General features: G+C 44.9%; 9 protein-coding genes across 9 annotated transcripts; 3 read left to right on the forward strand and 6 right to left on the reverse strand.

The window, feature by feature from the left end:
- Positions 1–272: 272 nt before the first annotated feature.
- On the reverse strand, positions 273–2,226 carry N7469_011564 (Lipopolysaccharide-modifying protein; the record flags this gene model as incomplete). Its single annotated transcript, XM_056650469.1, has 2 exons — positions 273–324; positions 383–2,226. 2 exons carry the CDS (start codon positions 2,224–2,226, stop codon positions 273–275), a joined length of 1,896 nt encoding a protein of 631 aa, XP_056494978.1.
- Positions 2,227–3,657: 1,431 nt separating this feature from the next.
- On the forward strand, positions 3,658–4,908 carry N7469_011565 (uncharacterized protein; the record flags this gene model as incomplete). The annotated part of the gene is made up of 1 exon (XM_056650470.1): positions 3,658–4,908. One exon carries the CDS (start codon positions 3,658–3,660, stop codon positions 4,906–4,908), a length of 1,251 nt encoding a protein of 416 aa, XP_056494979.1.
- A 2,165-nt stretch (positions 4,909–7,073) lies between these two features.
- On the forward strand, positions 7,074–7,718 carry N7469_011566 (YwbE family protein; the record flags this gene model as incomplete). The annotated part of the gene is made up of 1 exon (XM_056650471.1): positions 7,074–7,718. One exon carries the CDS (start codon positions 7,074–7,076, stop codon positions 7,716–7,718), a length of 645 nt encoding a protein of 214 aa, XP_056494980.1.
- A 1,581-nt stretch (positions 7,719–9,299) lies between these two features.
- N7469_011567 (uncharacterized protein) lies at positions 9,300–9,806 on the reverse strand (the record flags this gene model as incomplete). Its single annotated transcript, XM_056650472.1, has 2 exons — positions 9,300–9,536; positions 9,600–9,806. The coding sequence occupies 2 exons, from the start codon at positions 9,804–9,806 to the stop codon at positions 9,300–9,302; spliced, it is 444 nt and encodes a 147-aa protein (XP_056494981.1).
- A 1,127-nt stretch (positions 9,807–10,933) lies between these two features.
- On the reverse strand, positions 10,934–12,522 carry N7469_011568 (uncharacterized protein; the record flags this gene model as incomplete). Its single annotated transcript, XM_056650473.1, has 6 exons — positions 10,934–11,212; positions 11,267–11,592; positions 11,663–11,848; positions 11,917–12,144; positions 12,241–12,336; positions 12,420–12,522. 6 exons carry the CDS (start codon positions 12,520–12,522, stop codon positions 10,934–10,936), a joined length of 1,218 nt encoding a protein of 405 aa, XP_056494982.1.
- A 2,514-nt stretch (positions 12,523–15,036) lies between these two features.
- N7469_011569 (Glutamate-cysteine ligase catalytic subunit) lies at positions 15,037–16,285 on the forward strand (the record flags this gene model as incomplete). Its single annotated transcript, XM_056650474.1, has 2 exons — positions 15,037–15,324; positions 15,434–16,285. The coding sequence occupies 2 exons, from the start codon at positions 15,037–15,039 to the stop codon at positions 16,283–16,285; spliced, it is 1,140 nt and encodes a 379-aa protein (XP_056494983.1).
- Positions 16,286–16,315: 30 nt separating this feature from the next.
- Positions 16,316–17,801, reverse strand: N7469_011570 (MFS transporter; the record flags this gene model as incomplete). The annotated part of the gene is made up of 2 exons (XM_056650475.1): positions 16,316–17,341; positions 17,394–17,801. 2 exons carry the CDS (start codon positions 17,799–17,801, stop codon positions 16,316–16,318), a joined length of 1,434 nt encoding a protein of 477 aa, XP_056494984.1.
- Positions 17,802–18,926: 1,125 nt separating this feature from the next.
- N7469_011571 (uncharacterized protein) lies at positions 18,927–19,918 on the reverse strand (the record flags this gene model as incomplete). Its single annotated transcript, XM_056650476.1, has 2 exons — positions 18,927–19,636; positions 19,687–19,918. 2 exons carry the CDS (start codon positions 19,916–19,918, stop codon positions 18,927–18,929), a joined length of 942 nt encoding a protein of 313 aa, XP_056494985.1.
- A 1,646-nt stretch (positions 19,919–21,564) lies between these two features.
- On the reverse strand, positions 21,565–22,931 carry N7469_011572 (putative acid phosphatase; the record flags this gene model as incomplete). Its single annotated transcript, XM_056650477.1, has 3 exons — positions 21,565–21,597; positions 21,649–22,674; positions 22,743–22,931. The coding sequence occupies 3 exons, from the start codon at positions 22,929–22,931 to the stop codon at positions 21,565–21,567; spliced, it is 1,248 nt and encodes a 415-aa protein (XP_056494986.1).
- Positions 22,932–24,160: the final 1,229 nt, after the last annotated feature.

The raw sequence follows: 24,160 nt of genomic DNA on the forward strand, positions 1-24,160 counted from the left end.
GAAGTCGATATTTGCAGAGTGGATGGATTTAGTAATTGTGTTCACCGCAATAAATGCGGGGTTTGCATTTTGCATTGCTAGTGTAGTTTATGTATCACAAAGGATGCCTTTCCATATTAATTCGACTAACATCAATACTTACCTATGGAAATTGAGCTTATGTATGATCATTTTGTTCTGAAACGACGACAGACTTGTGGCTAATTTAAGTAATATTCAAACACTTGGCCATGATTTGACAGGTTTCGAACTCAACTACCAACCAAAAGCTTCTATAAAGTGAACCCTAACGTATTGCGCTTCTCGTCTTGCACACGGGCATACCTGCAAGCAAAGAGTTAGCAGCTTCAACTTTTCTCATTGGAAGGAGGCCGGGACATACTCTAACATGAGTCGGAACATAAAGACATCCATGTCATCATTCCGTAGTGTCTTGGAAGCCCACATCTGTCCTTGCTCGCCAATCAACTTAGCAAGTTCTTGACCAGTAGGGTATTTCTCGAAGAAGTGTAAAATATCAGGAATATCATCGGCATCTTTGTTGAGCGGTACATAGTGAACCCACGGAATGATCAAATTATCATGCCATTCCCGGAAAAATGTCAGCTTCAGCGGTACACTCTTACTGCGCAGTAAGGCGTAGAATCGCCCACTGTAGGCGTGGCCATCCATATCTAGGAGATATTTATAGTTCCAGGCCTGACTCTGATGTTCTCGGTGAACTGTCTCGAAATATTTCTCCTCTGCCTCGCAGTCATCATCGCAGTCAACAATTTCCACAAAGTGGGCATTGAAATACTCGCTCAACTCGGTATTATTCCCTTCACGAACTTCCCATCCTTCATTAATACCCAATGAACAGTTGGCGTCTTCTCTAGGTTCGAGTACAGATAGCGACGAGTTGTAGGTCAGTTTTCCAATGATGGTCTGGCGTTGTAGATTGCGCCAAGAACCGCCATAGCTGTGTCCTCCATTGGTTTTTCCTCGCCAGTAGATTTGTCCCTTCTTCGAATCCCATGGAATAGCATGCTCCGGGTCAAAACTTGCTTCTCCCATATAATAGAATGGTGATGGGACAGGGATATCCTGGAAAGAAGATGGATGCGACATCGAGAATACAGGCGTAAGCTCGTTTGTCACTTTGAAAGAATTCGGATGTTCAAAAATACCCAGACGATGGCGTAGAGAAGGGCTATTACACATATCGCTAAATGCCGATTGATTAAAGACGAAGCCCAAGGGTGTAGTGGCATAAGCGCTTGTATTATCCGGCGCCTTACCATCGAGATCTCTGGCTGGGCTCTCCGGTGGGCATGACATATGAGAGTAGAGCCAAGTTTCTTGTCGTTGTATATTATTGAATCTTGTCCTGAAGGATTCTGGGATAGCGCCTTCAATTTTATCGGTGGAAAAGCGGTTTGATAGCGACAACTCCTGATTCAAACGAGCTTGATTCGTACGCCCCTTGGTGACAAGAAGATTTAATTCCTCGTGCGGAACGACGACGCGCGGCTCATCGTGGACATTAAATTCAAGATCCATATCAGGCAGCCATTGAGCAAACTTTGATAGCTGTTTCATTGTACCATTGCGTTGGAATTCGCCTTGCCCATTGCCTAAGTAAATCGGTTTCCCACTTCTAATAGAGATGCCCATGAGTGCATTATCGAATCCCAAATCTTCTCTCACACGTGAACGAATAGTTTCCGGCCCTAGACCCCAAAAAGGCAGGATAGAGTGGTAGATGGTGTCGAATTCATCAATCAGTAGCGTATCTCGCTCTTTCGCAAATTCATACCATTTATCAAAGTTGGGAGGCGGAGGCATGTTGTATCGTCGACGATATTCTGCAACAGCCTCTCCCAACGATTTCGATTGGGTTTCCAAGGTTTTGCTGAGGGCTTGTGAAGCCGACGATGCGAGTTGAGCAATAGGATGATCGCATGGTGTCGCATTATAAGCAACGGGGAATCGATGCAAATCCTGAGGAGTTGGTGACCCCGAAAATAAGTACCATAAAAATACAATCACGACAGTCACCGATCCTGCAATTGTAAAAATTCTTTTTGTTGTAAGAGATGATTTCTGCCGAGCTCCATTAAGAAGTTGATAATTTCCTTGGCCCCATGATTCGCGCAGGATCTCCATCACAGCCCCTGCGCCGGCTTTGCAGGACTGGAGGAATGTCATGATTGCGTATAGGGAATGACGGGCATTATGCTGCATAGCTAAAGGAGAAACTCGCGTTGCAATGGGAGCTCTAGTCCGCAGACTATTGAAGGTTGCGCATGTTGAAGAACAACTTGGCGACGACGCGATAAAATTTGCGGGCGCCGAAAAGGATCGGCGAGTTTCGGCCCCATCGCGTGTCAATCTTGAATTTAAAGGGGCGAATCAACGAGGCTGAGATTAGATGGTCTTGATAATGATTGTCAGATTAAGGGGCATCATTATCGACTTGAGTGTCTGTCTGATCAGATTCCCATTATCAATATAGCAGCCATGGGGTCGTATATACTGCTTCATAGTCCAATTTCATAACGCTGTGATTACTGCGGATCCACTTTTGCATGCGACGAGGCCGCAGAATGTCCCTTTTGCAACCATGAATCAATTCAATGTTGATAAATAGTCTAGTATCCATGTAGCTGAGATAATTTACATGTGGCTTATAGTTGAGTTGCAAAGTTCACTGGCCGAAGTCTCGATATTATTCCCCCAACTGGCTCTTAAAAATTTGGAAACCTGGTACGATTCAGTGCACGTGGCTGTAAGACAGTCAAATGGTAAGAAGATAGTCTGTATGGGTATTTCTTACATTTTTTTTCCTATCAAATGATCGGGTTTGATGTAAGTAGGTTCACTGCTTCAGACCATTATCAAAGAATCAAGCCTTTCCCCAATGTCCGAAGCTTATCTTCACAGTTCCGAAAGTCTAGTCAAATACAAAGTAATAGCATATATTGTAAATATATTATCTTCGATTAAACTCACGTGGATTTTCAGATCTCTATTCAGTCTTATTTCGGTGGTTGATGCCTCATCTCTAGACCCAATAGACGTGGTACAACTCGGTATCTGGACGGTTTCGCATTGTTTTGGGAAAAAAAGAAAAAAGAAAAAGAAAAAAGAAAAAGAAAAAAAAGGAAAAAAAAGGGAAAAAAAAAGGAAAAAAAAAAGGAAAAAAAAAGGAAAAAAAAGGAAAAGAAAAGAACAACCTTGAGAATCTCTGATCGATGGTTCGCGCATCTTGGTTGCATGATAACTTGATGAATCTGTGGAAGTGCCAAGCATCAAACAACATGAGTGCATAATATTTTCACCCGGGCTGAGGCTTAACATGCAGAACAGGGCGCATTCAGCCCTGTAATGAGCGCGTATGATGCATTACCATATGCATATACAGGGCGTTCGGCATGCTATTCAAGCACTTCATGGCCTTATGAGCTTTCTATGGCCAATAATTAAGCGCCAAACACGAAAAGCGATGCGTCGATCATCCCAGCCACCGCATTTCTCGCTCAGCCTCACTCGAGACCCCTCATGTTCGACTGGGTATATCACAGCTGAATAACAAAGTCTTCGAGGCTTATTGCACTTCGAGTGCTTAGTTTTCTATTCTTCTTCATAATCTTTCTCTCTGATTCTATACACAACATGCAGTGGTTTCCCGTCGGCCGCGATGACAGTTCAGGCTGGCGATTGGATGTAGTCAGTCTGATCACTATATTGGGAGAATCGCTAATGGCTCGACATATTCAACCTTTGACAGCATCCAAACTATGTCTGCTTCCTCGGATAATTCCAGCGCCACAGGCATTTCTAGGATCTACTCGAGCGGCTAGACTCCCCAGTCTGCCCAACAGTGTCTGTGGAGTTTACTCGGGCACCCTCGTCCAAGAATTGAATTATTTCGCCAATGTTCTTCTTCCGATCACGACTATGAAGAGTTTTGAGGTGGCGATCTGGCATATCACACTTTCCAGTAAGATACTCATTCAAACTATGATGATATTGAAGCCAGAAAGAAGTTTTGACGCGATGGCAGATCGAAGCAGGTCTCAACATCCTGAACGCGAGGCTCTAGTGTCGCCGCGCACGCTATCGCCTCTCAATCTATTGACAATATTTTCCTCATTATTAGTACTGGGAGCACTCATTTGGGCATTGATGCTCAATGATGGAGTGGCAGTTCTGGCTCTTGTAGCAATCGCCTCTGCATCAATCCTGATTGGAATTGCCTCGCACTGGAGACCACAACTGGCTGCTCGTCCAACAGATGCAGTAGTCCCAAAAGGGGATATCTTGATTCGAACTCGGGAGGGTGCCTTTGTGATTATTCAGTGCACCGAAGAAGTCGCCCGCGAGCTCTTTATGGGGCCCGAGGAGTGCAATTATCTGGTCAGTGACCAATTGTTCAAAGTATTGGGTGGTATTTCATTATCCCTAGTCACTTTATCTGTAATATTTTTGGGGAACTGCAGCTGGACTATGCAGGCCGTGATTGCTGTTATATATGTCATGTTGAATGTTTTTTATTGGATAGCATCTTTGTTGCCACCAAGCTGGCTGTGGGACCTGTCACGATACAGATGTGAGGAGGTGACACCACAACATCTAAGGAATGCAGACAAGCCCAAGTTTGACGAGTCCAAAGAGATAGAGTCTAAGCCGAGCTTTACACGAAGCTTGTGGTTTGCTATCCAAGCCACTGGAGAAGTCGAATGGGTTACGGTCAGTGACGCAGCCCCGAGGACGCCAGAATGGAAGACTTGGCTAGAACTAGCAAAGATCAACTGTGGGAATCCAGATTGGGATGCCGTTGGAGAAAAAGACAGGTTGATGAAAAAGGCACATCACCGTTCTGAGGCACCAGCATCGCTGCCTCTTCGTCGGGAGACCGCTTAGTTAGAGCCGCTTGATATGCCATTTGTCATGTCCTATATTCATCCAGCTAAAGATCAAGATCTAGGAATACTATGCGTCCGCTTTTCTGTCCTATGATGACAGTTGAGTCGTAAAAGTCCCAAGTTTCTGGCCGATCGTCAGGAGGAAGCTATATAATCTGTTTCTTGTCACAGAATAACCAGCTTCCAGACAGATACATTAACCCCAAGCTCTTGAGACTGAGGGAGCTCGAGTCTTCTCGTAGAAGTATCGACGATTTCTATATTCGTTCCAACGAATAGCTTATCCGGAGATGATGTAGCCACAAGTCGATTATCAGATGAAAATGCGATGCACTTGGCCGTGGAAGAATGGCCTTTGTTGAAATCCTTCCCATCAAAGGATAGCCGTTTGCATTCTCTATCCAAGATGAAAGAGAGCGGTCCCTCGCAAAAGCACAAACATACAGTATCATATCAAAACTTACCAGAAACAAATTGATACCACAAGGAACACATATTAAGCGGCCATGGGAACCTAACTTGCGGCTCGTTGCCTTCATCAAGATCCAGCATAATCAAGCACGGAACTGCGAAGCATGCGAGAGATAATAAGCCCTCATCAATGACTATGCTCGATCCCCTACCATTGAATTAATTCCCAGTACTGTCATAGGCCGCTTTATCAGTGTAACTCCCCCCTAGTAGGGATACCTCCAATCTCCCGAACGTGGACCTTTCCTTTTCCATTAGCCAATATGAGTTGCGAATAAAGTGGAGGCATGATTATCGCAGTGATTTGTTCTTCGAAATACTTGAGGCCTTCTTTTGACATCAAGCCTATACTTACCTGCCAAAGAAGGCTGTGCGACGCCCAAAGCAAGGATCGACCGTCTTCGGAAAAGGAAATTGCAGCAACAGACTCCCCGGTCTTATGATCTCCCTCTATTTGCCCCCAGCACTTATTTTCTAGATCCCAAGTCTGAACAAGCCCCTCGAAAAATCCTACAGCCAAAAAACAACCGTTTGGCGGGAACGCGAGTGTCGAGGGCCTGTTTGCCCCATGAATGACTTCTTCCCAGGTATCCCCAAGCCTTGAAAACGGTCGAATCGTGCCATCCTCCCAGATGCAGGCTGCTACTTGCCCATTAGGGCTTGTTCGGGTAACGTTGATAGATAGAGGGAGATCCTTGGCCAAAGAGTGTTTATCGATCGTTCGCAATTTTGTCAAAATTTGACCGTACTCGATCTCCCCCCTGAGGAAACTAAGGCGCCATTCGAGGAGGCTTATTCGTCTCAAGCGGGCCACTTGTGGCTGGTCTTGTTCTGAGCTGGGTTGGAGGATTTGAATCCAGGGTGAAACCAATTTTTCGAAGACCACACCACTACTGAGCCCTACTATGAGTGACCCAGAACTGCGTAAAAACGAGACTGCCGTAACAATATCTTTGTCTCCCTTCCAGACTCAGCATCATTCTTCCAGTCATCGGATCTCATATTTTGACTGTGGAATTCTCTGACACTGTGGCCAGTCTCGTTCTATCTGGCGAGGAAGCTAATTCTGTAATTGCGGATGTTTCACGATCCTCAAGTACATGTAAATAATTTAGTCAATCACTTCCAACCCCCGTCACACTTCGAACAAGAGGAAGTCTTCGAGACCAGAAAAGACGTTTGACCTCGGTATTCTGTGGGCAGAAAACAAGAGCACCGCAGTAGACTTGTAGAGGGGCCTCTTCTATTGCTAAGCCGCAATCAATATCCATCTCAAGACATCCTTAAATAAAACCGTTAAAAGAAGACTGTTCAATTTCTATAATTTTCTTTCAGCAACTGAAAGACAAGAGAAACCCTTTTCAATGAAGCGACTTCCTTTATTCTGACCAAATTGACTAGATAACGACGTTAATAGCAAATATCAGAGAAACTTATATCAAGCTACTTCACATAATACTGAACATCAGAAAGTGTCGTAGATAACATATGCAACAGATGAGTATCTTTTCATCAGGCTGTCTTAGACTTGGATCTATCAGAGCGAGGCTCGTTAATATTCTACCCGATAATCCACATTGCACATTCTTTGTTCTTTCAACCCTACTACCATCCATCCTAGTCTACACTCATCACGCTGCGCCCATAAGCTTATCTCATTTTTTAAATTCGTCCTCCAAATATCAACACGCAATGAATCGCCAAAAACGACCGGGTGGTCGCGGCGGCGGACGTGGTGGACGAGGTGGATCGCGCCCGTCCCACCCGCGCGTGCCCCCTTCAAGGTCTATCAACCCCGGCACTTCTGTTAATATCGTCTTGAAAGTGGACCAACCTACTGGCCGTACAGTATCAGGGACAGTCAGTGAGGTACTCACACGTGGCGATCACCCACGAGGTGTCAAAGTCCGTCTAGTTGACGGGCGCGTTGGACGAGTGCAAAGTCTGCGAAGCGGTGAGGAAACACAAGTGGAATTTGATAAGGGAGTAGAGGGTTTACAAGACGGCGAAGATGGTATACAATTAAGGACTCAGGGGGGAGACTTGAGTGGAAGACGCAATCGTTTTACCTCGCGTGATATGCGTCTTGATGAACCAGACGAGCCTTCATCGGAGCCTCTTGGTTTGGACAGTTATATACGCCCAGCAAAGGGAAAGAAACGAGGTGGAAATGCCAAGTCCCAAGCCCAGCACAATATGGATGGGAGGGAAAATGATATTATAGAAACAAATGCTGCTGCGGAAGACACAGCCACTGTGAAATGTCCAGTTTGCCCAGAATTTGAGGGCGACGAAGCAGCTGTGGCGCATCATGTTGCAGGACACTTTGGGGAGTGATAGGGCCGTAGCATCAATCATACAAGCCGCAGGTGAAATGCACCGCGATCCTGGTATGGATATGAACCGTTGACTTCAACAGAAAATGTCCATGCATAACATGATATATGGGAGTGTGCTTGCTGGCATTGTGGCGCTGTCTATCACTCTGTTGAATTTGCCTTGCTTCATCCAACATGTCTAGTATCTCTGGATTTAATTAAGAGTCGAGCGTGCCGGGCCAGTCCGTTCAGAATAGAAATCTTATTCTTGATATGCCGAATGACCAAAATTATCAGCTATCAATTCAGAAAAAAGAATTTTCTATGTTCCAAAAAAAAGAAAATGCAATTTGCTTAGCTGCAAGCCAAGCATCATATACGCTCGGTCAAATTTAGCGGGAGATTGAGTGCGTTGATAAGGAGAATTACTACCTCACTGCCAGTAATCAATCCCTGCCGGACAGAGACTGAAACATGCCCTGTCTGCCTTACTGTAGGCATCCGAGACTCATTATTTGGCTTTGAGGATTGCCTGCGTTCTAAACTATTTAGAGATGCTTCCTTCTGGCCTGATATCTCTTCTGTGCTTTCTTATGAGACTCTGAGCTTTCATGCTTGGTTTCCAACAGTACAGCAGACCATACCGGCTGGATCGACGAGCCCAACCATAGAGGAACATGAGCTATCCTCTCAAGTTGCATCCTGACCATCGTTCTCTGTTGTTGGTCTTCTGTGTATCCTAACATTCCTCCAAGATCCGTGGAATATTCAAGAAAGAAATTGGAAAGATAAATCTATTTTTGATTGATCGTTCACGGATTACCCGTGTTTTCTGAGTATGCGGAGGCACACCGAGGTATTGAACGCTTGTAACTCGACAGGCTCAACGCCAATGTCGTTCTTTGACGGTCCCATGAATGCATTTGGTGGATACAATGGGTTTGATATCTGGAAACAATTGTCTGATTTGACAAATGGGTTATTTCCTTGAATCCAATTTTACTGTTTGCTAATTTTATCTGCCATAGCTAAATAAAAGTGACGGGAGAGTAACAAGCCATCACCATGTTAAGTAATCCAGTAGAGATAAGTAATGATTTGTATTGTTGCTACTATCTCTTATAATATACATTTGCCTATTCATCTACTATCTCATTACTTGATATAGTTATCTATATATACGGGGATCCAACAGATCTTAGTAGGAATCAGGCTGCCTGTGAGTGTTTTGACAGGCCTGTATGTACTGATATCTATCATTAAATGTGGTCAATTACATACTGGCCTAACGATTGTTTGGGGTTGGAAGATTATCATCTTTGCCGCACGTTGAAATTGTAGTCTTAATGGCAATGGTCCCTTTCAGTGGTGCCCCCCCCCCCCCCCCCACCTTCCCCTAAGGCAATGTTGGCTCTGAAACGCCTCAGATACTGGAGGATAACATGCTGAGTATACTAAAAGTTGTGGAGGTAATATATGTATTTTTCTTGTATTAGAGCAAGAACATGTAGTAAAGGAAGGTGATGTGTGTAGGCACACGACTAAGCAACAGAAGTGGCATCACCAACAAATTTTCAATATTGCATGTCGGTCAGAAACACTAAATCTGTTTTGCCTTTGAGCCCCTGACTGCCAGGTCATGAACTTGATGGCGTCTTTCTTTAGCCGGAAGTGCCTCGCTCTCTTCATAGCGCAGGAACAGATCCCAAAGAGACTCATTTCTTTCGGCAAAATCTAGAATTGGGGTGAATTTTACGCTGAATTTTTCAAAGACCTGGTCGAATACTGCTTCCATGATGCGAACACGGCCCTCGGGATATGATGAGATAAGGCGTATCTATGTCGGTCATATTTGAGCTCTTCGCCCTGCTTCTGGAGTCTTTCTCAAAAGAAGACTTACTGGAAAGATTGAATATTTTTCATACCCGGGCTGGTAGACTCGGTTATAGGAGGCACTCATTAGAACACTGAGCTCCCCCTGAGAGATCATATGATTCAGATTCTCCACGTCGTGTGATGTAGACATAAATATCTTCAAATGAGGCACATGGGGAGTTTGATCGTTGGCACAAGAAGTTGGTTGGATCCACTCGTAAAGCGAAGCCATCACAAAATCTAAGTTTGGGCTAAACTCCCAACCTGCATCGATCCCAAAGAATGGGTGAGTGCACATCGGACTGGAATTAACATTGTTAGCCTCTCCGGGAAGGCTTGCCACATGAAAGGTGGTACCAATATAATGGCTTACTAGATTTCATTCCAAAACCCATTTTCCAGTACGGGCTCCAAAGGAGAAAGCCCAGTCCGCCACCCATATTGAACCTTTTCCAGGGCTTGAATGATAGACAATTCACTCCGGTATCCAAACAATCCAGGAGAAGAATAAATATGGGGGTAACTGGCGGCTATAGGGCCGGTAGATTTGAGAGGTCTGAAATAGCGACCTCCTGATGATAGGGAAGTGATATCAGGAAGAGCCGTCGCATCTACACCAAAAGAAGAAAGTTTTTGGTACTCGAAAAAGGCTTGCTCTGCATCTTGTACAAGTACATGAACAGATCGTGTAATTTGAGACCGCGCTTCGTTTCGAGTTCCACGAAGTCCTTCGCAAAGGGGTCGTCCTCTGTAGCACGGCTCATTGACGTAAATGTCCGAGGCATGGTGAAATCAGAAATCTTCCTTGAATCTGTGGATGAATTGATGGTAAAAAGCTCTCTGTAGTTTTTTTTTTATTATTTTTCTTTCTTTTCAATGCTACGCCGAATAGTAATAATGACGCACGATTCAAGGGGAGACCTTGGCCCATTGATATTTAAAGCAAACTTAGCTGAAAGGGCTTAACAGAATATGATCCTCGATCTAGTTTATCCCATTCTCACCCTGTCTATTGTGCACTCACCCTACTCACCCGAGTCGTGCGACATTCAAGCGTCGTTCACCCTATTATACCAACCGCACTACTAACTGTGTTTTAGCCACGCGCCGGCGGGTTAGTAGTATGGTGAGTAATCACATGCGAATCCCTGCTGTTTTGTGAATTTTTTTTCTTTTGCTTTCATTTGCTGTTGCTTCTTGCTGTTTGTTAGAAGTGATTATTTTGAATATAGCCCTATTTGTGGTGGCTGCTTGACTACGAATAGTTCCAGATCTAGGTAGTGGATAATTTCTTTGCCTAATCTCATGTAGATTATAATATTAAATGGTCATAAACATTAAATCATAACTCCATGAAACTCAAAGTTCTGTTAACGCAGGTGCCCCTGACGCTGGAGGAGCAGAAAATTTTGTCTGTACGAAAATCTTCTGCATGCCCAGCTCACGCTTGTTGAATAAATCGTAGATTTTCTCCATGTCTTCAAGCTTGAAGCGATGGGTGACCATGTGCAAGGGATGGATCTTTTCCTGCTGAATATACTTCAAGAGATCTTTCCAGTATTTGTGTACAGGGGCTTGTCCATTGCCGATAAGACGAATCCCAGTCTCCATTAAGGATCCGATATTGAAGTGATTACACTGTGCAGTACCACATTAGAAGACTTGTCTTATAACAGAGAGTATGCCACCTACATAACCGGCATAGACACCTGTAATTCCACAGCGCCCGAATCCTCGTACCGAGGTAATCATCTCGTTGACAAGTTCAGCTGTATCTGTTTCCAAACCTAACAGTCTCTCAAAATAATCAGCCCATCCCTTGGTGTACTCACCAGCGGCGCATTCAATCGCCACATCAGGCCCGCGGCCGTCGCACATTTTCTTAAGGATTGAGGAAACAGACTGGCCCTCGGGGAGATTCGTATACTCGATTGTCTCGAGCTTGGGCAGTATCTTCTTAACAAAATCCAGTCGCCATTTTCCATGGCCGCCGTCAATCAAAATAACTCTACTGGCACCTTTGACGAAGCTGAATTCAGCGACCATTTGACCAATTGGGCCAGCCCCCCCAGATTGCCACAGTATCACCCTCCTCAACTCCGGTGTCAACAACAGCGTTCCAAGATGTTGCTAGCACATCAGAAAGATAGAGACCTTTTTCATCAGGGACATCATCAGGCAGTTGAAGAAGGTTCACATCACCGTAAGGGACGCGAACATATTCCGCCTGTCCGCCAGCAAATCCTCCTGTGAAATGGGAGTATCCGAATATGCCTTATGACGACAGTCTTAGTATGAGAGCCTTTTGAATGTTGGTATAGGTATTTGGAAGGGGGTCATACCAGCTGTTTGACGCCCATATAGTTTGTAGGCATCCTCGCTCGAATTCGTTCGTTCGCACATGGAAGAGAGCTTTTTCTTGCAGTAATAGCAATCACCACATCCAATTTGAAAAGATGCCACCACACGGTCGCCCACCTTAACATTCTTGACTGCTGGTCCCACACTTGCGATGATACCGCAGAACTCATGGCCAAGGATATCGCCTTTTTGAAGATTTGGGATAGCTTCTATAAGTTGATAATAGATAATAGGGAACATATGAGCATATCCATATACAAAATTCCTCATTTGTTACTGAAAAGTAGTAAAGAGTCACAACATACCGTGTAAAAGATGCAGGTCACTCCCACAAATGGTGCTACCCGTTACCTTGAGTATGACATCCCCTTTGTCGATGATCTTTGGTCGAGCCGTTTCCACTGTACCAAACAGTATAAGCAAGAGAGGCGATGCATTATGACAGTATCGAAAATGATGGATAGAATGACTGACCAACTTTAACCGAATTTTTTTCCTTGCCATGTCAAGGCTTTCATTGTATGATTTGAGTCGCCATATCCATGAGCCTCATAATTGCTGACATCTGTGGTGATCGAGCTTGACATGGTGTGCTTCGATGTTGTAGATTTAATTTACTAAATTTCTTGTAATTAATTAGTTTTCCAATTGACACCTTCAAATTAATCGCAAAGGAGATGAATATATATATATATATATATATGTCTTTTGGGGCAACCAGGAGTTTTGGATCTTTGACATCATTCTTATGTAGCATCTCCGCATTCTACCATTATGCCCATAGTTGCTGATATAGAAACAAGATAAGAGATGGCTCATTTTGACGTCATGAATGTCAGTTACAATGATATGTTTTATGAGGTTTTATGTTTTTACGGGATTGTTTACATTGGATAAATCTCAAATGATTTCTATATGATTTCGAACTGGTCGGTGGAAGTAGATCCCTACAGTCTAAGTACTAATGGGCCGAAAAGCTTACTGCTTCCTGGTGGGGCCATTTCTAATCTCCATAGAGTCGGCTGTTATATACTTGAAAGTATAGAGATACTATCTCTGGGTAGTCCCCATCCAAATTTATTGGTTTTCTTGGGATTTGATGTCCTAATTAGACCTGCTCATCGGGCGGCCCGCGGGCCGAGAGTTCACTACTCGACGACCGGCATGCCGGAAAGCGTCTCCCTAGTCTTCATCACTATGAGTAGAAAATAGAGATTACCACTCGTGGAAAAGGAATTGCCTAGCATACTTTTTTTTTTTTAAAAAAAAAAAAATCAACAACTAGGTAATTGTCTTTCTTTACGCTATGTAGTTCGACAGAAGTGCGTAATGATCTAGGTTTTTGGTGCGTAATGAATATTATTCAGCTAAATCATTGATTACACCATCGCTGAACTCCAGCAATAGAATACATATAGATTTTCTATAACACACAGCATAATTGTCAGAGGTAAGGTTGTAGCTTTATCATGAATCACAATGATGAGAGAAACGACTAAAATATCTTGGCCGCTGGGGACCCATTTAGTTAGTGTAATTCGCAACGGAAAATCTGCGGGAGCTGGGCAATTCCAACCAGACTGGAGTCTATGGAGTAAAGTGGATTTACAGTATGAGGCTTGCAAGTAGTGCCTCTTGAATAAGTTGCAATTTCATGGATTGCTGAGAATACACGGGAAAATACTGCCCATGTAAGCGACTCGCCCCCCCCCCCCCCAACACGAATCATATCACCCTGTTAAGCTTTGCTAATATTTGGTTAAAGCTCTGTAAAAATAATTTCTCCGCAAGACCATGATTCCGAAGTTATTCCTGTTTGCTACAATTCCAACCCAAGTTAAGGGCTATCACTACGACAATAGGCATGGCACTAAAAGTTTCCGAATTTTATGCTTCACCGACAGAGAGGCAGCTTCTCATGACATCGCAGCCAAGACCCAGGCTCTTACGGTATGTAGATCTTTGCTGACCCCTGAGTTGATGTATTTTGTAGATCGAGGACTTGGAACAGGGCAGGTTGGTGGGTCGTAAACATGAAAGTTTGAGACATTGCATAATCGTGGGTCCGATCTATCTGATCGTCGCCCAGGCCAGATATGATCCCTCGTTCTTTTGAATACAATGATCTACATAATAGTCCCCATCTCATTGATTCGAGAATCTTTTCACGCGGAAACATTTAGAGAAATTCACATCTGTCTACATCGCGCCGACACAAGGAAATCTATGATTTTTGCTCAACATGGGCCTTGCGTTCGTCCATTCCCACCTTCTTGAAATCAAGGGATAACTACTAAAACGCGGACTTAGAATAGAGGATTCGCCTTTGACCCCGAAAGAGGCTGAGAGGGCTAAAGCGTCCGTTCAAAAAGCCGCTGCAGAGGTAAATAGTGGCATTTATTTGCATTTCTGAGCCCCAGTCTAAAGTTATGTAGCAATGCCTGGCGATTTGGATGAAACAGAAGGACCGCATTGAGGTAGATCCATTGTGGGGAGATGAGGTATGAACTTACGGACACATTATAGATGCAAAGCTGAGAAAGGTTTAAGATTGAATTTCCCATAGTCAACCTGGACGTAGATTTATCCAGGGCAACGATGTTTTTGGGACAAGCGCAGGTCATCAAACAACGGGAAGCAGAGGCTGATCATCCCAATAATCCGTACGTTGAACGTTACAGCAGAGCAGTGCCAATGACTCACCTTTATCCAGGGGTAATTTGCAATGGGAATGGGCCTCATACGTTGTAGAGACGACTCCAGCAAAACCATATACAGGGCGTTTATCAGATTTGGCAAACGTTGAGGATAATATGCGGAAGAGGTGCGTCGGGTCCACCTGGACTCAGAAGACTCACCAAATGTCTAATTCGTCCTTGTATAGGCGGGAATTGATCAACAGGTATCTTCCATCGCAAACATATGCAGTTCCGCTATGTATATTCCCGAGGACTGGAGTTGCCAGCAACTGGACCTCAGGGCCTTCTAATGACCCCTTGTGCTCACAGCCTCGCTATAAGCTATTAGCAAGAAACGTTGATGCCCGGTCGAATGGGGGTTTTAAAACTTGGCTTCCAATATATCGCGACAGTTTGACAATCATGCCATTTCTTGACGACACGATTCTCGGAGAAAAGAGAGAGAATCATATCTGCTTGGACCAACAGAATATTGGACGAGGATCTTGCAGTATCCAAACCACCTTCCAGACTGCCAATGAGGCGGAGGCAAGGTGGTTGCACGATCAATTCATTCCGTTGGGACCTTGTTTGCTTGCGCTGACTGCTGCAACGCCGATTTGGAAGGGAATTATGGTGGACACCGACTCTCGATGGCAAAGATATGGGGACTTGGTCGATGATCGTGATTCTAATGAGAGAGATTGTCTGGTATGATACCCTTCTCTTTGCGTGCCACGCTATTGTTTACTGATGGTTTGGCTTGGCCATATAGCCTCCGCGGTGGAATTGGAATCAAAGTTATCTTTCGATAAATCAGCCACCTGGATTATATAATCCGGAGTCACTAAAACCAATGGATCTTTCTCTAAAGAAGTACTTGGTCAATGGTGGTATGGATCATTTCTTAGCTGATCACTTCGCATCCATCCTATCTCGAGATCCCCTCATCCTCACCGAGGCAGAAACAAAAAATATGACACCAACTGAGACGCACCTGTTCGAAAGTCTCTACGGATATGTTTGGAACCATGTGCGGTTTAAGCCACCAATAAGTGAGAATGGTCCGGGTTGGCGTGTTGAATTTCGACCAATGGAAGCCCAATTAACTGATTTTGATAATGCGGCTTTTGCTATCTTCTCATTTCTACTTTCCAGGGCAATCGTTTGCTTTCATCTCAACTTTTACATTCCGATTGATCTGGTAAATGAGTCGGGGAAGTCTTGCCAAAAACGCGACGCCGTCGTCGAGGAGCGTTTCTGGTTCCGACGGAGGAACTGGCTTTCCAAGCCAGATTGCATGGATCACAAAAGGAGTTATTATTTGCAAAGCAAATGTCAAGAAATGACCGGCGGGCAAATGTATGGTCTGATGTCTGCAAATGAGATAATCAACGGCGAGGAGACTATTGACGGCTTTCCGGGGTTACTTTTCTTTGTGCACTGCTATCTTGACCATGTGAATGTATCCGAACATGAACGAAACACTATCGAGCCATGTTTATCTCTTATTCGAGACCGAGCAAGGGGTATTAGCCCAACGCCTGCATCTTGGATGAGGAATTTTGTCCGGAATCACGAAGACTACTGCAAAGACAGCCATGTCAGTGAGAAAGTGTGCTACGATATGATGGAAGCTATCATTGATGGTAATGAACATAATAGGGCATAGAGGCTTTAATTCAATATTGATATTGTTTATTTATTTCTCGCGATCTGCGAACGAGCTTGCTGCCCTAAGTTTCCCTCCATATTTCCATAAAATAAATGGGATCGGACACCCAATAACTAGAGCTATTAGCGCCAACAAGCTATTTCCCCATCCGTAGCCCAGAGCTGAATACATCTTCGGACTGAACAAGGGGAAGCCAAATCCCGTGAGACCGCGGAGAATATATACGGTGCCGTTGGCACTGGCAGCATGAAGTGGAAATGTATCTAGAAGATACGCAGTCACACACTGGAAGACGATTGTGGCGCCCATGAGTGGAAGTGCAATAGCAATATCAGGAACAATCCAGTGCGTCTTGTACTCTGCGCTCCATCCGTACCAGAACAGTCCAATTGGAACGAGCAGTGAAGCTGGGACCATCATTGGAAGTCGAAATTCTGGCCTTTTCTCTCCACCGTTTCGAGCGATCTGTCGACAATAGACAATGTCGGTCAGAAACGCACAGATAATTGCACCGGCTAAATAGCCCACACATGGGGCAATATAATTCAAAGTTCCAGTACTGAGCTTCATGCGATATTGATCCGTCCAGAGATCCGAAAAATTCGAAAGGAGAAGATAGATGATCCCGTACAGATATCCATAATAGCATGCCAATACTTGCGCAATTGGCTGGGTACCCAAGAAGTAGAGCGAACGAAAGAGTGTTCGTCGATAACGATCAGCGAGATCTTCTTGGTCATCCTCGAATGGAGACTTGCAGATGATTTCTGAAGCTTCTTTCTTGGATTCGGAATTTTTCATATACCATCTCTTTTTTCGCGATAAAAGAACAGGTGGATACGTTTCTCGAGACATGATTAAGCATAAGATTAGAGACCCGCCAGCGGCGATGGATGTTGCGTAAAAGGTCCATCGCCATGAAGTATAATCTGTAATGAAGCCTCCAACAATAGGGCCAATACAAGAACCAAGCACTGGGCCCATACTGACCAAGGCTACAGGTAGCCCGCGCTCTTCCTTACGGAAGAGGTCAGCAATAGTGCTGGCACCTACCTAGTGATATTTAGCAATCTATGACACTCAGGGGGGGAAAAAGTACACTTACAGCTAATGATGCACTGCCTCCAATGCCGCTGAATAGCCGAAATATCAAGAGCTGAATCTCTGTTTTAGAGAATCCAGCTGCGATATTGAAGGCCAAATAGAATAAATTCCCAGTCTGGAGTACCGGAACGCGGCCAAACATCTCACTCAAGGGGCCGAGTAAAACTGGCCCAAGGCAATACATCAGCAAGAAAAGCGAAAGGGCAAGTGGCCCGGTGATTGTAGTATCAACATGAAATTCAGCCGAGATTGCTGTAACGGCGGGGGTCGTGATCGTAGAAGACAATGGCATCAAGAACAATGGAATTGCCAATGCACACATGACGAGCCATTTTCGACGTTTCGGCCAGTCATGAGGATGATCGCCTTCAAAGTCGACAACAATCGTGTCGGGTATTGAGGCCGTCATGGTTGCTCCAGCCTGGTGATATTGTAGGCTGGACAAGAAGGAAATTTCCGGAAATAGTGAAAATTTGAGGAATGTGAATTGACAGGAAGATGATCACAGATTACAGTGGGACTGTAAATAGTCCAGGACTATGTACATACATAGTTCAAGGGATAGGAGCTAACCCAGAAAACACCGATCGATCAGGAACCTGTTCACCGGAACAAAACCGAATATTTTGCCCACCGTAGATGGAGAAAACACCGATGATCTACATACCAGAGTCTCCATTGTATCCCCACTTGACCAATAGTCTTCGGCGATAATCAAGTTAATCAACTCCATGGCCAGTTTTTTCACTGGTGGAATGTTCTGCGCTAACATGGATTAATGGATACTTTTATACATCAGCTGAAGGATCTCATTCAGCCATGTTCTCCGTACAAACAGAGTATATGCAGATCCTGACATCATCTATAAGCTTGGGATATATTCTTAATACAATACAATTTATATCTCGATTGTCACTTTTAGTCATGACGATATGAATGGCGGAGACCGAATTTGCCTGCCAATAATCTTATGCGAGTGCACAGATTTGGTACCTATCGTATTACAGAATCCAGAGGTCTTCGGGCCTTTGCAAGGATCGCCCTCGCCATTGCAATCTGGACAAGCCAGTAGCTCCATGGGAGAAAGGGTAGTCGGCCATCGTCGGAGTATCAAGTTTGTCTTTCGGTGAGCTTGTTTTATTCTTGTCACACAGGATCGTCTTTTTTGTGTTCCTGATTGGAGCTTCGTGATTATTGCATTCTACTAAGATTAAATGAGAGACGAGGTTCCAGAAGAGCGTTTTGTTCAGTATCCCAGCAGACGCACGGTCAAAACGAAATGATGATATTCGATTAAGGAGAGATTCATATAGGTACATCATCGTGCAATCATATCAGACATCAGACATAATTCAAACATAGTTGTTTCAAAATTAATTACCGGTAAACATATACCTGCATCGTGTCGATCGCGATGACATTCCTAAGGATTGGAAGAAGTCCGTCAAGAAACCACCTAGCAGGTAGTAATAAAAAGACCCAGACTGTAAAGGATTAGTTATTATTCAGCTAACAAGAAACAAGAAGTATTAACTTACGGAGCAGGGTTGAAGTCCTGGAAAAAGTTGAGATCAGTGCTACCAGCATTCTTCAGCTCGAAAGCAATAGCCTCGCCCGCGGGGCAGGAGAAGGTCGAAATAACGAATGAACCACCAGGCGAAATGGTAATATCACCGAGATCATCCGCAACAGACGGGGCATTGTGGAAAGTAGTCTTCTCAGAAGCGACGCCGGAAAGCTTCGAGACGTCAATCTTGCCATCACCGCTGAAACTGTACGATGACGTCTGGAGATCTTCCTTTTTAGGGAAAAGGAAGACGAGACTGCAACTCTTGCCCGAGTCAGACTGGGGAATATCGAAGTTGAAGATACTCGAGATAGTGGATGTGACAGTTCCGTTGAATTGAGTGCCGTACGCGGTGTCTGGGTGGTCCGAGTTGACAGGGACGATCAAATGAGGGAATTCGAAGTTACCCGACGACAGGATCGCACCGCAGCCGTTGTTTGGCTGTGGTGAAGGCGGGGGTGACTTCGAGCCAGAGCATGAGTCAGCCTTGAGGTTGATCTTCTTACATCTGCTGAGATCGGTGCTCTCAGTGGTGTAGATGTTCAGCCCGCCATTTTGGCCGGTCTCGCAGGCGACAAAATCAGGGCTGCCGTGGAACTCCAGTTGACCATCAGATCCAACGGAGAATCCCGGAGTGGGAGTGGCACCTTCATCACATTGGAATTGAGTGGTCGGGGCTAGAAGAGTTAGAATTTATTTTCGAGTAGTGAGACAAGATGTAACATACGAGTCAGGATACATCCACGGCCATTTCCATCAGTGATGGCACCGTTTGAATCGATGCAGAACTGCGCAGGCTGGAGACTATCATCCCCAATTCGGTTCTGACCATCACTCAATTGACCAACAGAGCCAGAAGCTCCACCAGAGGCATCAAGGTGAAAGCAGCAACTGCCGCCGCGGCTAACAAGGGCATTGGCAGCGGTGGCCGAAGCCAATAGTGTCATGAAGCTCTTCATATTGTATAATGAAGAAAGAAGCATAGAATAATTGATGAAAATCGAAGCTCAGTAATGAAATATGAAATATGATTTGCTGAGTCTTGAGTTCTAAATTTGAGACGTGAATCCAGGAGATTGGGTCATACTTATAGCCAACAGGAAAGACCTCAACAGAGCCTCGCTGCAAGGAAACCTGATCAGGCTTCGAGCCAACCGCGAGCATACAACAGGATAGAAGACGTCATTAGAATAAACATGAGAAGATTTGTGTGGACTAGTTGAATTTGTACCGCTCAATGAAATCATATGTCTTGGACTCAACAGGGGAAATGGATCGGCCCACTAGTCGACATACCAAGCTGGGAAGTCAGAGGAAGATTGTGTATGTCTGTACATAGAATGAGGCGGATCGAGTGGCGACGAGCTGACCACGGTTCGGTTGCGAAGCTGCAAAGAAAAGCAATCACTATTGAATGCAATGCGGTTTGAGCCGGTAAGAGCACAGATCATGAGCTGTGCGGGGTATAAATTGTGATATCTATCATTCGTCTGTTTGAATATTGGTGGAGACGATGTATGCATAACCAGAAAAAGGACTTTGAAGCTCGCCGTCTTTCCCGGTCCCCTTGGTCATAGCTTGGTACAGTTCATATCAATGATTTTGTGGCTGGCAGGGGTCACCGATTGAACATCGATTGAGATCTAGGAATGAGGATGATTGTGATAGATTATGAAAATCCTCGGAAATGGCCTGAATAAGGTGTTCTGGGTGCCTTCGACAGTATGATTTCAAGGGAAATGCTTGCCAAGTGAGGCTTGAAATCAGACACAACAAACCTGAGTGGGTAAATAAACGACAATCGTAGGGAAAACAGTGACCCTGAAATCATCACAAAGTCTATCCTTGATCATAAGCAATGTGATTGGATCGGATGGCTCTCAATCCGATGAATGATGCATTTCAACCTGTCGCTGGTCGTTGAATAGTGGAGACGGGGGAGCGGCCCAGCCAACGACGACCATTTTATTTTTGCACAGCTGGATTGAACCACAGAACATCAGTTCTTGGATATCGATTGTTTCCCCATGACCATTGTGCTACTGTGCTAAATAAAGAGGGGCTCTGTGGAGAAATTTTAGAAAAAGTGTATCGAGGACTCGATGCATACTGTAGAGCGAATAATGCACGTCATGATCACTGAAGAACTCAATCAATACTGCATTCCCCGTGTCTGTATCTGTGGGGTTGGTTCGATCAGGAATACCGGGCTCCATTCAAATTGACCTGGAGCATATCGGAATGATCGGAGGTGAGTGGAGTACTTGAACAAAGAAACTGGTTGCGAGGGCGATCCAGTGGAAGACTGCTGGGAGGTCAGGTGGAGTATGAAGTCTTGTGTCAACGACAGCTAGCCTTGTTTCTGCGAAGAGGAAAGGAAAAGAAAGACACAGAAAGAAACAGAGAAGAGAGAAGCTATCAAAAGAAAGAGAAGACAAGAACAATTGAATCAATTTATGAGAAGGAAATATCTTCAAATTTCGGTGTAGAGCAATCAGCCGGCCACGTCGTTGGCCACCAAGTGCCAAGTGCATTTTGAACAAATTATATATACATAAATGCGTTCACTGTATGAGAAAGCTTTTTATATTGGCTCTTCGCTCGTTTAGATGGTCTCACCCTTCTCCTCTTTGCCATTCTAAGAAATCGTTAGTAACAGTAATCCAAGGACGAGGCCATTAGAACTTACGATAGTGCGGTGGAACTTGACACCAACGTTGTTGCCGCTAACGGAGTCGTAGGGAATAGGGCTGGTGGTGTAATTGTAGGTTGCCTTTCGTCCATGGTAGGTCTTCTTGACGTTGTCAAGAATACCATGACCAGCAGAGCAGTGACCCTTGGTAGCAGGGACAGGCCAGAAAGACTCGTACTTGGAGTAGTCGTTGTCAGAAATAGGACCGGGGTAGGTCTCGTTAATGTAGAGGTTGCTGGTGTCGACCTTCCAGTTGACATAGCCGGTCTTCTCAGCGACCAACTTGAGAAGGTTGGCACCACAATCCCAGCGGCCAAGGGAGGGAAGACCCCAATTGGCAGACAAGGAAGCAATGATGGAGTAGTGGGTGTAGAATGTATCGTCGGTGGTACCCTTGAGGTGCTCAGGGACGGCACCACCAAGCAGAATGCTGTAGACACGGTTGGGCACAGTGTAGTTGCCAGACTCATCGAAGGTAACAAGAACCAAGGTGTCTTTGGTGAAGTACTCATTCTTGAGAAGCGGTGTCAGGAAACGGTCCAGGAAATCACCGGCAACATGAATGTTGCTGTCGTGAGCATCGTTGGTCATATTGGGAGTGATAAAAAAGTGCTGGGGCAGACTGTGGTGCTTCAGGTCCTCATAAAAGGTAGTGAAGTTCTTGATCTGGCGGGGACGAACGGCATCGTTGGTGACAGAGTCGAACAGGATCAATGGGTTGTGCTTGCGCACATACTTGTTGCTTCCCGACAAGGGATAGCGATATCCTTGATATCCTGCATGGGGCATGTCCTCCTGGTACTCGCCCCAGGCAATCTTTTTGGTATCAAAAAGATCGGCAATGGTAGAAACATTGGCAGGGATCTGGTGAAAGTCGTCGTTGTCCATGCCGAAAGTGTCACCAGCTGCAGAGGCAGCATAGTTGGGCTCCGATGGATGGGTCACCGCGTAATAGTTGGTGAGTAGGATACCCTCCTTAGCCAGCTTGGCGAAGTTCTCATCGCTAGCGGTGGTCTCGAAGTCCTGCGTGGGTCAGTATATATAGATATTGAAGAGAACCAGGCAATTACACCGCAGGAAAGGGCACGCACGGTATTCTCAATCCAGATGTTCACAAAACGGTCAAAGGCCTTCCCCTTGACATTGGAAACCGGAGAATAAGGCAAGACAGAAGCACGGGCAGTCTGGATCTCAGCCTCGGAAGGATTCTGCTCAGTGATGGTCTTGGCCGAAGTCAGGGCGAAAAGGCCCAAAGAGAGCAGAGTATGCTTAGAGAACATCTTTGCTTGGACAAGTAGATTCAGACTCGATAGCCAAGAAAAAGCTTGAGGTGCCGATGCTAAAGAAGAAACGAAGGAGACGATCCGGCGAACGCACGCGATCTTATACTTTACTGCAAGGGCCGGGGGAAGCACCAGTCACCGGGCCCGGATTTGATCATGCAAGCTACCATCTGTCATCTTCCAGTCAAGATGCTCCCACAGCAAAGCTTCACTTCGCTTAGATGCTTAGTCTGTTTCTCATTACCACGCGGCCAGGATAAAGATGGAGTCACGCAAGCATCACGTTGCATCGCAGAGGAGGGTGACTGGCGGTGATATTAGATCGTGTCCGCACTGGGCCTTGCGAGCGGGGCTGGTGGGCGGAGCTAGGCATCCGAAGCCTTTTTGGAGAAAATCTTATTGGTGGTGGAATGCCAGTTGGTGGAGATGTTCCTGGCACGTTGCGCACATGCCGAGTGTCACTGGTGGACCATGTGAGTGGAGTGTGAGAAGATGAAGATTAACTTGGATGAATTCAAGTTGGTAATTAAAGCAGAAGTAGAAGTTGAAGATGAGTGAAAATGAGTGAGGGAGAAGATGAAGTTGAAGTGGGAAGAGAGCCAGATAGCTGACTAAGACTGCACGTGCTTGGCAACAGCACATACAAATGATTGCATAGATGGATATAATTCTATTAATTGTATATAAATATGTAGAAATATAGAAATGTATTGTGATAACTACTTGTAGTAGTGAGGAGTAATATCATACTAACATCCATGGTATAACATGATACTGGCAGCGGTAGTTGATAGTGTATGTTCTAGGTACGACATACACTACTATATAAATAAATGGAGTATCGTGTACATTAGTACCTACTAATGTAGGTACATCACAAGGTAGTACTAGCAGTAGTGCTGCTACTACTGCTGATGAAGCTAGCTACTAGTAAAATTTGTGTTCAAGAAATGTATGACTGATTTATTAATACAATCTTTGCTCATGATTCTTGCCTCAATAACTATTACATATTTATCGTGGGAGTCCATCTCCGCCGAGGGGACCGGAACTGCGCCAAAGGAGAATAACATCAATCGAAAGGAAACGGGGTTATCAAAGTGAAAAGGAAGCCACAGGCCAGAAGAGAAGAGGCAAGAGGCAAAAAGCCAAGACGGTCAAGGAAAACAGAATGCCACTTTTCGGTTTCGTTTTGTTTTTGTTGCTTTAAGATCTTTGCTGATCCA

This window comes from Penicillium citrinum, assembly GCF_028827155.1.
Source record: "Penicillium citrinum strain IBT 23319 chromosome Unknown utg000011l:1.0-294111.0:1.0-294243.0, whole genome shotgun sequence".
Lineage (NCBI taxonomy): Eukaryota > Fungi > Ascomycota > Eurotiomycetes > Eurotiales > Aspergillaceae > Penicillium > Penicillium citrinum.